This window comes from Hordeum vulgare, chromosome 1H (assembly GCF_904849725.1).
Source record: "Hordeum vulgare subsp. vulgare chromosome 1H, MorexV3_pseudomolecules_assembly, whole genome shotgun sequence".
NCBI lineage: Eukaryota > Viridiplantae > Streptophyta > Magnoliopsida > Poales > Poaceae > Hordeum > Hordeum vulgare.
Window position 1 is genome coordinate 1705639 of NC_058518.1, and position 13637 is coordinate 1719275.

General features: G+C 43.0%; 1 protein-coding gene across 1 annotated transcript; it reads left to right on the plus strand.

Annotated features, from left to right (window-relative positions):
- The first annotated feature begins 1120 nt into the window (after positions 1 to 1120).
- LOC123445732 (transcription initiation factor TFIID subunit 6) lies at positions 1121 to 6885 on the plus strand. Its single transcript, XM_045122883.1, has 12 exons — positions 1121 to 1487; positions 2384 to 2470; positions 2734 to 2835; positions 2930 to 3038; positions 4005 to 4111; positions 4197 to 4334; positions 4409 to 4504; positions 4624 to 4748; positions 5162 to 5294; positions 5376 to 5501; positions 5979 to 6090; positions 6283 to 6885. Exons 1-12 carry the CDS (start codon positions 1362 to 1364, stop codon positions 6663 to 6665), a joined length of 1644 nt encoding a protein of 547 aa, XP_044978818.1. The 5' UTR covers positions 1121 to 1361; the 3' UTR covers positions 6666 to 6885.
- Positions 6886 to 13637: the final 6752 nt, after the last annotated feature.

A 13637-nucleotide genomic window follows, 5' to 3' on the forward strand; every position in this document is an offset into this window, starting at 1 on the left:
CCTAAAAAATTGTGGCTCGCCATACCTTTGGGGTGGCAAACTACGGCTGGCAACCAAACAGGTCCTTAATTTGCCACGCCTATGGTTAGGTGCCAGCCACACCTGTGGCACACCACAGAAACTGTGGCGGACAAAACCAACGCCACACCTTGGACAAAAAATTATGTTGGAGAAATCCATATTCGTTGTGGCGAGCCAGACCGTAGTAGAGAAGCAAACGCATGCCTAAAAAATTGTGGCTCGCCATACCTTTGGCGTGGCAAACTACGGCTGGCAACCAAACAGGTCATTAATTTGCCACGCCTATGGTTAGGTGCCAGCCACACCTGTGGCACACCACAGAAACTTTGGCGGACAAAACCAAGGCCACACCTTGGGCAAAAAATTCCGTTGGAGAATTCCATATTCGTTGTGGCGAGACAGACCGTAGTAGCGAAGCAAACGCATGCCTAAAAAATTATGGCTTGCCATACCTTTGGCGAGGCAAACTACGGCTGGTAACCAAACAGGTCCTTAAATTGCCACGCCTATGGTTAGGTGCCAGCCACACCCGTGGCACGCCACAGAAACTATGGCAGACAAAACCAACGCCACACCTTGGACAAAAAATTCGGTTAGAGAATTCCATATTCGTTGTGGCGAACCAGACCGTAGTAGAGAAGCAAACACAAGCCTAAAAAATTGTGGCTCGCCATACCTTTGGCGTGGCAAATTACGGCTGGCAAGCAAACAGGTCCTTCATTTGCCACGCCTATGGTTAGGCGTCATTCACACCCGTGGCACGGCACAGAAACTGTGGCGGACAAAACCAACGCCACACCTTGGGCAAAAAATTCGGTTAGAGAATTCCATATTCGTTGTGGCGAGCCAAACCGTAGTAGAGAAGCAAACGCATGCCTAAAAAATTGTGGCTCGTCATACCTTTGACATGGCAAATTACGGCTGACAAGCAAACAGGTCCTTGATTTGCCACGCCTATGGTTCGGTGTCAGCCACACCTGTGGCACGCCACAGAAAATGTGGCGGACAAAACCAACGCCACACACCTTGGGCAAGCCGGCTCAGCAGCTCCATGTCAGCGCTCTCTCCATGTCAGCAAGCACAGTCAGCAAGGAGGGCTTAACCCTCTTCCCCACCCGACCCGATCCCCTCGTCCCGCTCGTGACCTAGCCACTCGCCACCGCCGCCGCCGAGCTCCGGGAGCAGCGCTCCGGCCGCATATCCCGGCGAACCCTCGCCCCTGCCCCCGTCCGTCGGCGGGCGACTTCGCCCCCTCCGCCCGGGGCTTGCCCCCGCGGGATCCAAGCGGGGGCTAGGGTTCACAGGAGCCGCCGGGGGAGCGAGGAGGAGGAGGAGGCGCGATGAGCATCGTCCCCAAGGAGACGATCGAGGTGATTGCGCAGAGCATCGGCATCCCCTCCCTCCCCGCCGATGTCTCCGCCGCCCTCGCCCCCGACGTCGAGTACCGCCTCCGGGAGATCATGCAGGTCCGCCGTCCCCCTCCCCTCCCCTCCCGCTCACTCCGAGCCACCCGTAAACCCACTGTTGCTCGTGGTCGTATGCAAGAGCTGAATTTGAATGGCGACCAGTGATTATGCAGTAGGAAATCAAGTTCAGAGATAAAAAAAAACGATTTTGAAACCCGGCATTTTCATCTGGCATTCTGTCAAATCTGATGGCAATCGACGTTTGATGACTGACACTCGTGAAAATGTTATGCACGTTGCCGTATAAGCACTAACCACAGCGAACAAAGGATCAAACTTGATGAATAGTGGCAATGTAGCTAGCACTCTCATGGAAGTTCTTGACATGATGATGGTCAACTCACGGACGCGTTGAGGCATCCAGAAGACACCGCTTTCCGAACATCTCCTTGGGGACTCTAAAAAAAAGTCATCTCCTTGGAGGCATCAGGGGAGAGGTGCTGCTGGATCTGGGTGAGGAAGCGGCGATGACAGCTTCATGTCCGCCAGTAATGGTGGCAAGGGCTTGTGAAGTCGTGATGGTTGGCACGGGTGGAGGTAGGGATGAGGAAGTTGGAAGAACAGATTAGGCAGGAGGATGCGTGGAGATTCGAAGTGCAGGATAGAAGGTTGGAGATAAGCTGGCTGTAGTATGCCACCAAATCCAATGGTCGTTACTGATGACATGGCTGGCTGGGTGAGGGGTCCGAAAAATTGCGCTATTGGGGAACCAGCTGTGTAGTTATGTATGCTTATATAATGCTTCTCTTCATCTCCACTACCGCTAATTTCATCACTTGAGAAGTTCTTATGAAATCCTGAAAACCTATCCTATTCTTGCCCTATTGTAGACCACATGGTCATTTGCTCCTTGGTATTGTGTTACATTAAGTTCAGTTTTCCGTGCATTATTCCAGGAGGCCATCAAGTGTATGCGGCATGCAAAGAGGACAGTGCTGACCGCTGATGATGTTGACAGTGCTCTCAGCCTGAGGAATGTTGAGGTGCTTTCCCTTCCAATAATAAAAACTTTGGGTGATATGAATCCAGAGTTTTGTAGATAACTTGATATAGTATGCATTTGTATGCCTTCAGTGTGCGACTTGGATAGCTAAGTGATCTTGGTACATTTTCCTTGATTTCTTTCTGGAATCTTGGTCAGTATTTTGCTAGCAGTCTAGCTGATGCAAGAACACATAAGAAGTTTAGATGTTCTCTACCGGCCTAGCTGACGCCATGTGTTCTTTTGCTCTGTATCTTCATTCAGCCTGTATATGGATTTGCGTCTGGTGACCCCTTACGCTTTAAAAGAGCTGTGGGCCATAAAGATCTCTTCTATATTGATGACAGGGAGGTAGATTTCAAAGAGGTAAGGACAATATTGATGAATGAATCAAATAGTTTAGACTTACTTTATTATGATAATCAATTGGAAATGTGTCTGCTGTGTTGTTGTCAAGCAGATTATCGAAGCTCCTCTACCGAAGGCTCCACTCGATACAGCAGTTGTTGCTCACTGGCTAGCGATTGAGGGAGTCCAGCCAGCTATTCCAGAGAATCCTCCTATTGATGGTTAGCTCCTATATCATTTATATAAAAAAAGTCTAAATCTTCTTACTTGAGTGTCTCCACAAATTATGTTCATATTGTTATCTGCTACGGAATGTATTCTTTCTTTCGAAATTTTCCAGAGAGGGTGAGAGATAGATCAGCTATGAAGTGGAAAAGCCCATTTTACACCCCTCAATTATTGCCAAAGTCTAACTTAACCCCTCGACTTTAAAACCAGACACCATCAAATCAACAAATAATCTCCCCAGAATCATAAAAAATACGAGGGTCCACACATCAGCCCGTATCTGCTCTTCTTCCAACTCCACTTCTCTGCCTCTCCATTCCTCCACTACTCATGTGGACCACTGTGGCGAGCATTGTTCTGGAGGTTGGAGCGGCACTGGAGCTAGTGCCACCAGCGAGGTGGGCAAGTGGATGGTGTTGCTGCGTAGAGGCTTCTGTTGAGCAGGTTGAACTAGAACAGTTCGTTGCTGCTGGCAGGCACGGATGAGTCAGATGCTCGTGCTTTGAGTAGGGAAGCAGGGAGAGAGGGGCAAGCCATCTTATATGAATGTGGGTCGCACAAAATCGTGTGCTGAAACCACCTGCAGTAGTTGCCATGTCACGCAAAACCAGATTGGAATTGTGTATGGGGTAATTTGTTCGGTTTTGGCAGTTGAGGATTTGTTGTGTTCGGTTTAGAGTTCAAGGGGTGAGTTGGACGGGCGAAAATGGACTTTCCCCTTGATATGTATCAACAGCCGTAGGTCCATGCTTCATTAGATCAATGCACAATTGCGCACAGTTGCTAGAAGTAGTGTACAATAGTTTGCTACTTCCTCCGTTCCTAAATATATGACATTTTGGTAGTCTAATTTGAACTATTTAGGAATGGAGGGAGTAGTTTATATCCATCTCATATTGTTATTTTACTTGTGTTTGTTCTACGCTATTGTTTTCTTTGACACCAGTATTTTGCACCAGCAATTTCAGCACCGACTGAAAATAAAAGGACAGAGCAAGTGAAGGATGATGGACTACCAGTTGACATCAAGCTTCCTGTTAAGCACATATTATCTAGAGAACTCCAGGTATTATTATTATGAAATGTATATGTATAATTAATTTAGATCTTTATGAGAAATTTGAATTCCTCTTTACTTGTTGACTTTGCAGATGTACTTTGATAAAATAGCAGAGCTTACTATGAGTAGATCAAGCACCCCAATTTTTAGAGAAGCATTAGTGAGCTTGTCTAAAGACTCGGGCCTTCATCCGTTGGTTCCTTACTTTTCGTACTTCATTGCCGATGAGGTAGTGATCTTACTTTTGTAGCTACGTGGCTGAACTGGCATTACCTTAAAACTGCATATCTCTATGAATTTCAGGTTACCAGGAGTTTGGCTGACCTCCCTGTTCTGTTTGCTCTCATGCGTGTTGTCCAAAGCCTTCTCCGTAATCCTCACATTCATATTGAACCATATGTAAGTGGTTGACTGTCAACTGCTGATACTTCTGCCTGCTAGTTGTTTAGTTAAAGCATCGAACAGTTCTTTGTTCAGCATATTACTCCTAAAAAGGCAATACTTGTGTTTATTGCCAGTTGCATCAGTTGATGCCATCAATGATCACTTGCATCGTCGCGAAAAGGCTTGGGCACAGGCTTTCAGACAACCATTGGGAGCTTAGAGACTTCTCTGCCAATTTGGTTGCTTCAGTATGTCGGAGGTGAGTGTATCCTGAGATTCTCAAGATTATTTGGAATGTATATGCAACTTCTCTAAGTTCTTTAAAGTATGCTGTAGTACTTTGTGCAAAGTTAAGGATCGCAGCCCCTATGATTCCTCCGTCAGATGTTATTCATTTCTTCTTGGGGCCATCTTAGGTTTGTGTTATCTTCAACGAGGCATGAACAGTTGCTGTTAGTTAGTTTCCTACTTGAATTATAAAAGTTGAACCATTTTCTCAATGCATGATTCTGCTACAGAGGGCTATGGTTGTATTCATTGTGTACGTTGTTTACTAAATCAACTGTCATGTTTTGTGCAGATTTGTGTAGGCCATGTGTAGGCAAAAGTTGTAGTCAATTTAACATTGGTGCATTTTCTGTTTTTCTCATTTAACTTGAAAACTTTCTGTAGGTATGGTCATGTGTATCACAATCTCCAAATCCGACTAACAAAGACACTGGTCCATGCATTTCTTGATCCTCATAAAGCATTGACGCAACATTATGGTGCTGTTCAAGGGATATCTGCATTGGGTCCCAGTGCGGTAGGCCCGTTCAACTTTCAGTTAGGTTAATACTTCAGAGCAATATTGAAATATTCACTGACAAATTTTGTTGATTACCAGATTAGGCTTCTGCTTTTGCCCAACCTCCAGACGTACATGCAACTTTTGGATCCCGAATTACAACTTGAGAAGCAGTCAAATGAAATGAAAAGAAAGGAAGCATGGCGTGTGTATGGTGCCCTGCTGGTTAGTTTTGGACTTCTGAATCAATAGAGTACATTTCAGAAACTATTTTTTTGCACTGACCCACACCTACTTAGATAAAAAGTTAACACAAAACGACAGGTCTGCCCTATCTTATTCCACTCAACAGTATATGACAGCTGGGACCCACATTCGGTTGGAGTGTCCCCCCGTCACCCACAAGAGAATAAGTGGTAGATTGTACTGAATATGGTGCTCGGCAGATGGAAAAGTTGTGAAGTCATGGGCCCACCAGTCAATTGACATGCCCCCCTCCCCTTGTCATATCTCATTAGGAGTATTGAGATTAAATGAATATTGGGTTTTGTGTTACATGTGAGCTTAGTAAAGAGAAAACCATTTATTTTTACTGCCCGTTCCCCATTTTTAGTTACTTAACAATGTACTCCATCTTTACTACCTTATGGTGCATCTGCCAATGACTATTTATGTTGCTTACTACTTGATCCCTTTTTGCAGTGTGCTGCTGGCAAATGCTTGTATGAGCGGCTTAAGTTATTTCCTAATTTGCTCTGTCCGTCAACTCGGCCGCTTCTGAGGAGTAATAGCAGAGTTGCAACCAACAACCCAAGTAAGTGCTCAATTATATTTACTGTAGATGCATCACTTGTCAATAAATCTAACAAAAGTCGTCACCATGCGGTGTATTTGAAATTCCTGCACTGGATTTACTACTTGTTGTTGGATGCATGCATTATACGCAAAATGTTGAAATTGTGAGAATGTGAAAATAATGGTATTAATGTTCTTGTGGAGATTTCAGATAAACGGAAGTCTAGTACAGACCTCTCTGCGTCCCAGCCACCTCTGAAGAAGATGGCGTCAGACGTATCAATGAGTCCCATGGGTTCAGCAGCTCCAGTGGCAGGAAACATGGCAGGAAGCATGGACGGGTTCTCCGCCCAGCTACCCAACCCCGGCATGATGCAAGCCTCATCCTCGGGACAAAAGGTAGAAAGCATGACAGCAGCAGGCGCGATCCGGAGAGACCAGGGAAGCAACCACGCGCAAAGGGTTTCCGCGGTGCTGAGGCAGGCCTGGAAGGAGGACCAAGACGCCGGGCATCTCCTGGGGTCGCTGCACGAGGTGTTCGGTGAGGCTATCTTCTCGTTCATCCAGCCACCGGAGCTATCCATCTTCCTGTAGAAAGGTAATGTTATGATTCATGATAGGCTAAGGGAGGATGTAATGTAACCTTCATTGTTGTATACTTCTATTGTTAGTGAGCTCTTACAGGGATTTCTTGCTTGAAACACACCGTCAGTCGACGACGAAGAAATCTCGAGGTGTAATGCTAGGTACTGCAAGTATAATTTACTAGTGGCTCAGTGTCTAATTGCAAGTGTAATATTAATTTTTTCTTCTGCAACTGCTGATCTTTTGAGTCATTTTACTATTTCCTACAGTAGCTCATCTATTTTTCCACCCTATTCTATTCTATGTGTAACTTTGAAATTATGTTGTACTCCCTCTGTTCCTAAATAATTGTAGTCGGGAACTCCTGTTGCCCAGGCCTAGTCCAAATAAAATCCAGGACAAAGGAAATCACTTTTTCAGTAATAATATGCCGGGTGCATTTTTTGCAGTTTAGTAAGTACTCCCTCCGTCCCAAAATAACTGTCTCAACTTTATACTAGATCTAGTATAAATTTGTACTAAGCTTAAGACAGTTATTTTGGGACGGACGGCAAGAATTCGTGTTTTCCATTTCGAAAAGAAAAGAGTTACCTTTTCTTTTTTCCTTTTGTTGGACATACATACCATTTCGAAAAGAAAAGAGTTGCTTTTTCTTTTTTCCTTCTGTTGGACATACATACAAACTGACACGTAGGTTACCATGCTTGCATCAAACATGACGTGGTGATAGAAAAGAGGGTGTGATGGCAACAAAACAGATTGATCACCTACCTAGTCATCACCCACCTTTTTTTTTCGTTTGTTCCTTGGGGGTCAGAGAGACGAAGATGGTGACGGAGATGGAGATGGATGGATATGGGCTAATCCTACACTCTAAGCCAAAATTGCTCGACTGGAGGGCTTCGACCTACCACTTTCGGTGGGTGTCATCGTTCGGTTTCGGCTTCATTTCCGTAGGAAAATTCTTTCCAGCCTTTGTTGTTTCGATTATCGCTCTACCAAACATCTTCCGGATATTGGTCCTTCATTTGATTCTTAGCTCTAAGGGTACATGAAAACTCCCTGCAACTTTGAAGGATTACTACACTTAGTTAATTTGAAGGAAATATTGACCATATCGTGTCACCTCCAACTTAGATATTTTGTCATGTAACATGTTCCATAAATGAGAGAATACAATTAAAGAGTATGATGATGCTTTTGCGGACATGCTCATTCTGATGGATCAGAAAAAAGGTCGCCACGTTTCGACATGCGAAAAAAAGACATGAGAGGAAAAAGGGACAACAAGACAAATATATTTTCTGACAAATATTCTTTTGATTATGGGGCGAGTGGAGAAAGCCGTGTTTTTTACCTATTTTCCTTAGAGGGCCCCATGTTGCCAAGTGGAATCTCAAACATCACCAAAACAAGCAAACCCAACCGATAGCATCCAACGATACCGACATAGTAGAAACAGAAACGAGCGCCTATCACCATTCCACACAAGAGGTTCATTGCGCTGTCGAGCTTGGTCGTAATTCATGCACTCAATCAATTATATGTTTCCTTGTTCCCACTTAGAGGAAACCTAAATGAGATGGATAACGATGTCTTCGTCGTTAGATGAGTGATGTGTTAGAACATGTGGTTATATGAATACACGTGTCTAACACATCCATTGCTAAAAAAATGATTTTTCCTAGAATACTAATAAAACAACGAGTAGGTTGAACATAAATCCGGACCACATAATTCTAGGCCGGCCAAAATCTTCACTTTTGAGCTCAGTATTAGTACACCATGCCAATGATACACCTCTTGAAGATGGCGATGGAGATGGACTAATCCAACCAAAGCCGAACTCATTTGCCTTGAATTCAAGCTACTACTTTTCGCGACTATATACTTTTCTTGATGTAACACCATATCTTAGACACGGGGAATTAAAAGAAAATGATATTATAAGACCAGTCCCTCTCCACCTCTCATTGTCACCAAGGATGAGAAGGCTTTCGGGGACATGCTAATTTTGATGGGTCGAGCAAAAAAAGTTGCCACGTTTCGACATGCAATAAACACCAGATGAAGATAAGAACACAGGACAAGGATAGTTGCTCACGAATATTCCTCTACTTATTTTAAAAGTAAGTTTAAGTATACATTTGGAATCCACTGCTTTGTTGGGGGCAGCACATGAAATGTACATGATTTATTACACATGATGGTTACCTTTCCGTATATAATATCCACTAGAGGCTTACGCACGCTTCGCTGCGCCGTTCTTCACCAGCGTGATTAAATTGTTTTTCTAGTAAGTTATTGTGGTCGGTCGTTTCGTTTCAATTTTTATCTACGTTGGCTTGGGTTTTAGTTATGTTCTGGTGTTTTTTTTTTTAAATTCGTATGTTGTGTTGGGTTGTTGTTGGAGATGATATTTATGTTGACAGGAGAGTGTAGTCGTTAGATGCGTGGTTGTGACGTCCTTACACGTTTGGCCTCCATGTCAGCTGGTGGTGGTTATGTGAGCCCCTTGGGAGCTCTTATTCTGCGTTGAAACTATGGAATTGCTCATATAACCCTCACATGGGCTGACCCATGAAGCCCCTGCTCGCTCAGCTCGGCTCCATGCTCCGCTCGCTCGATCTTCTCCAAGCCCGGAGAAAAAATGCTACCATTTATTTTTATTTGAAGAAGTTGTTAAAACAAAAGAGAGGTTCATGTATTTTAAAAAAATCTTAGATTTTGTTGTGAATTAAAAACACATGAATTGTAAAAGAAATATTTGCGAATGTAGAAAAACATTCGTCGATTACAAGCAATGCTCAAGAACTTGAAACTATTTCACAAACTAAAAAATGTTTACATACTTGAACTGTGGGTCGGGCGATGCCCGACTAATTCAACCAGTGGTTCGGGTTCGGCCCTCTTGTTTCGGCATCAGCAAGGAATTGTTTTTCCTAAATACCATGAGTCTCCCATCAATAGAGGCCAACAAATCCATGACATGGTGGAGGCAATACAATAATCATCTACACTTGCCAACACGTTCCCTGATAAAAGCAATGATTTTTCTAGAGCATTAGTACTATACTGCTGCACAGGTCAGAAATGTATACTAACCCGAACCCTTTGTTTTTGGGCTAAATATTAGGACATCAAACATGTCCGCGTACGGCCCTGCGGTCCAACCGTATCCCTTATATTTGGACTGTGGTTTATGACTGACAGTGGGTCTAGTGAACCAAAAGGAGAGAGTGGGATACGTGGGCTCTGGGGACGTGGTCCAACCGATAGTGGGTCCGGCAGACGTCCGAACTCCTCCAAAGCTCTCCTAGTTTGAGGACGCCTTGTGGGATTTCGGATGTTCATACCAGTTTGTTAACATCTGATGACTTGCGTTGAAGGCTTAAAAGTGTTTGGATTGTCTGGTCTTCTTTTTTGAGAGGATTGTATGGTTTATTTATTTCATGAGTAAGTGTAATATTATTTTCTATTTTTAGCTGCTGACATGTTGATTCATGTTGCTATTGTGTTCTTGTCCCTGCCCAATCAAATCCAGTAAAACGGAGTTCAGGTTTTCCACTGAATGATGGTTGCATTTTGCAGTGCAGCACAAGTCAATAATTACTTCTCCGTTTCAAAAAGAGAGGAGTTACCTTCTCTGTTGGACATAAACACAAAGTGACAGCGTACGTTACCATGTCCTACGGATGCAACTGCAGCAACATTGATGTGGTGATAGAAAATAGAGTGCTCACCTATTAGTAATCACCCATATTTTATTTGTTTTCTTTTTGACCTCAGAAGACCTCTTTGTTCAGTAGATAATAAAAGTAAATCGTTCATCAAGAGAGGTACAATAGAGGGGGGAGGATCATCCAACCAGACCCTACTGGCCTGGTACTTAGCCGACTGGGCTAGTTCATGAGCTACATAATTCGTTTTTCTATATTCATATCTTATTTGTTTGTTTCATAGGGTTAGAGAGACAAAGGTGGCGACGAAGATGGATATGGATAGATATGAATAATCCTACACCCTAAGTCAAACTCGCTCGGCTGGAGGACTTCGACCTACTACTTTCGGCGGTGTCATTATTCGGTTTCGACTTCATCTCGTAGAAAAAATGCATTCCGGCTTCTATGTTTGACTCTTATCAAATAATTTTCGGATATTGGTCCTTGATTTCTTCTTCTGGCATCTGGATAATTAATTCTTAGCTACTAGTGCTCAAGAGGTACCCCGTGGAACTTTGCAGAGTTTCTATACATATTTTAGGATAATTCACAGCATTACAATTAATGACGAAAAATGTTGAGTAGCTTGTGCCACCTCCAACTTATTGTAATTGTAGCGATATTTCTTCATGTAACAACATGTTCCATAAATAAGAGAATCCAAGAATAGAGCAATATAAAACATGTCCCTCTCTACCTCTCATTGTCACCAAGGACGATGATGCTATTGGGGACATACTAATTCTGAGTGGAAAAGGACAAAAGCTGCCACGTTTCGACATGCAAAAAACATCGAATGAAAAAGGGAAAACACAACAAACATATTTTCTGACGAATATTCTTCTGATTATGGGGCGAGGAGAGAAGTCGTGAAGTTTACCTATTTACCTTGTAGGTGCCTAGTGTTGCCAAGTGGAATCTCAAACATCACAAAAACAAGCCAATCAAAGTGATATAGTTCGATGATACCGACAAATTATAGAAACAAAAATGAGCACATATCACAATTCCGCACAAGGGGTGCATTGCATTGGCAAGCTTTGTCGCAATTCATGCACACAACCAATTATGTGTTCCCATGTTCCCGCCTAGAAAAGAAACTAAATGAGATGGATAACAATGTCTCCGTAGTTTGTTGAGTAATTCATCACAAGGATATGTGGAGTATCAGACACATTCATCGCTGAAAGCAACGACCAATCCTAAAATACTAATAAAACAATGAGTAGGCCGGACATACATCCGGACCAGACGATTCTAGGCTGGCAAAAGCCTTCACCTTTGAGCTTCCCTCAACAATAATTTACACGTGTGTGCTCATGAAAGGCGAGTGAAACAGATACATCTATTGAAGATGGGGATGGAGATGGCCTAATCCAACTTAAGCCGAAATCATTTGGCTGGAATTAAAGCTACTACTCTTTGTGACTATATATATACATTTCTTGATGGGAAAGTCCTATTCAATTCCTGAGCTCAAATGCTCTCTTGTGAACAGTGAAATTTTAAAAATAGTAAAAAAAAGGAAAAATTCTAAAATTGCTTTGTGATAATCTTTGACAAATTATTTACATGCGTATCAAAATTCAGAACGGAATAACAATTGTGGAAGTCTCAGAAAAAAATCAACCGTCCAAAATGTATTCAAAACTAGCATATTTAAAGCATCAATTTTGTTTTTGTCACGACTTCCATAAATGTTATTTCGAGCTGAAATTTTGCAAGCATACAAAACATTTGTCAAAGCTTTTTTTTTTTCTAGAATTGTTTGAAAATTAATTCTTATTTTTGATTTTACTGTTCATGTGGGAGCATATGAGCTCGGGAGCAAAACCTCCATGTCCCTTCTTGATGTAACAACATACTTTAGAAACAAGAGACTAAAAGAAAAGAATACTGTAAGACCGGCCCCCTATCCGCCTCTCATTGTCACCAAGAATGATGAGGTTTCTGGGACATGCTAATTTTGATCACCCGGGCAAACAGTTGCCACGTTTCCACATGGTAATGTGATCTTCTAGCAAGATATTAACATAATGGTAATGTGATAAACTACGACAATTCATTCAAGGACCAAGCCTAAGGCGTTTCCCAACATATTGCAGTTCTTGGGCGAGCGTAAAGGCAGTGTAATTTACTTTGGAGGAATCATTTATATGCACATATATGCTTATTATGGAACGGAGGGAGTATTATACACGTATATAATTTCAGCTTCATGGAAACATGTATGTACATGGCTGTAATTTCTTTTTTGCAAGGACATGAGGCCTTCGTTCATTTGTGAACTGCAAACGTCAAGGGTGTGATGTGTGGGGTCATGGCGAGGTGTCCCATTACCGTCAAGTGCAAAATTTTACGTTTTTATACCGCTGGTATGCCTACCAATTATCTCGGCTGCAAGAATTAAGCAATGTGCACATCCCCTACTAAATAAAATTCAGTACTGACGTGTGGGCCATGTCCAAGATTACAAAGGAAATCACATGTTCCATCCATGCTGCTTGCATCAATGCAGTGTAGTACAAGGCAGTGGTTACTTGCTCATTTCCCGTTTCAAAAGGGGAGGAGTTACCTTTTCGGTTGGAGATGCATACAAACTCCATGCCCTAGGGATGCAATTGCAGCAACATATGACGTGCGGTAATCGGAAATAAGGTGCTCACCCGCATTTCATTCGTTTGTTTCTTATTAGGGTCAGATGGACAAAGATGGTGACGAAGATGGAGATGGATTGATATGAACCGATGCTACACTCTAAGCCGAATTTGCTCATGGATAGATATGGACTAGCCTTACGCTCTGAGCCAAACTCGCTCGGCTGGAGGGCTTCGACCTAGTATACTTTTTGCGGTGGGTGTCATCATCCGGTTTCGGCTTCGTCTTCGCAGGGAAATGCGCTCCAGCTTTTCTTGTTTCAACCATCACTCCCTACAAAAAGTCTTCGGATTTTTATCCCCTAACATCTTAGAAATTAGTTCTTGTCTAATGCCGAGGTACTTAAAGGAGGTACGTGAAAATCCCCTCACAAATTCCGGGGATTTCTGTGCACAGTTTAGGTTAACTCACCGTATTACCGTTGATTTAGAAGAAAATATTGGCGTGTGGGCCATGGTTACTACTTACTTAGTGTGTTAGATGCAGCATTGCCCGTTTTCTACGGTTGCTGCTTAGACAGTGTGACGTGCCGGATGCATTTTGTGTATATACATACTCACAAGCCACGAATTACGTACCCACCCTTCCGTTTCAAAAGATA

Coding starts and splice junctions, on each gene's coding strand:
- LOC123445732 (XM_045122883.1), top strand. CDS start 1,362: ATGAGCATCGTCCCCAAGGAGACGATCGAGGTGATTGCGCAGAGCATC. Junction 1,488..2,383: donor GCCTCCGGGAGATCATGCAG/GTCCGCCGTCCC, acceptor GCATTATTCCAG/GAGGCCATCAAGTGTATGCG. Junction 4,749..5,161: donor GTTGCTTCAGTATGTCGGAG/GTGAGTGTATCC, acceptor AACTTTCTGTAG/GTATGGTCATGTGTATCACA.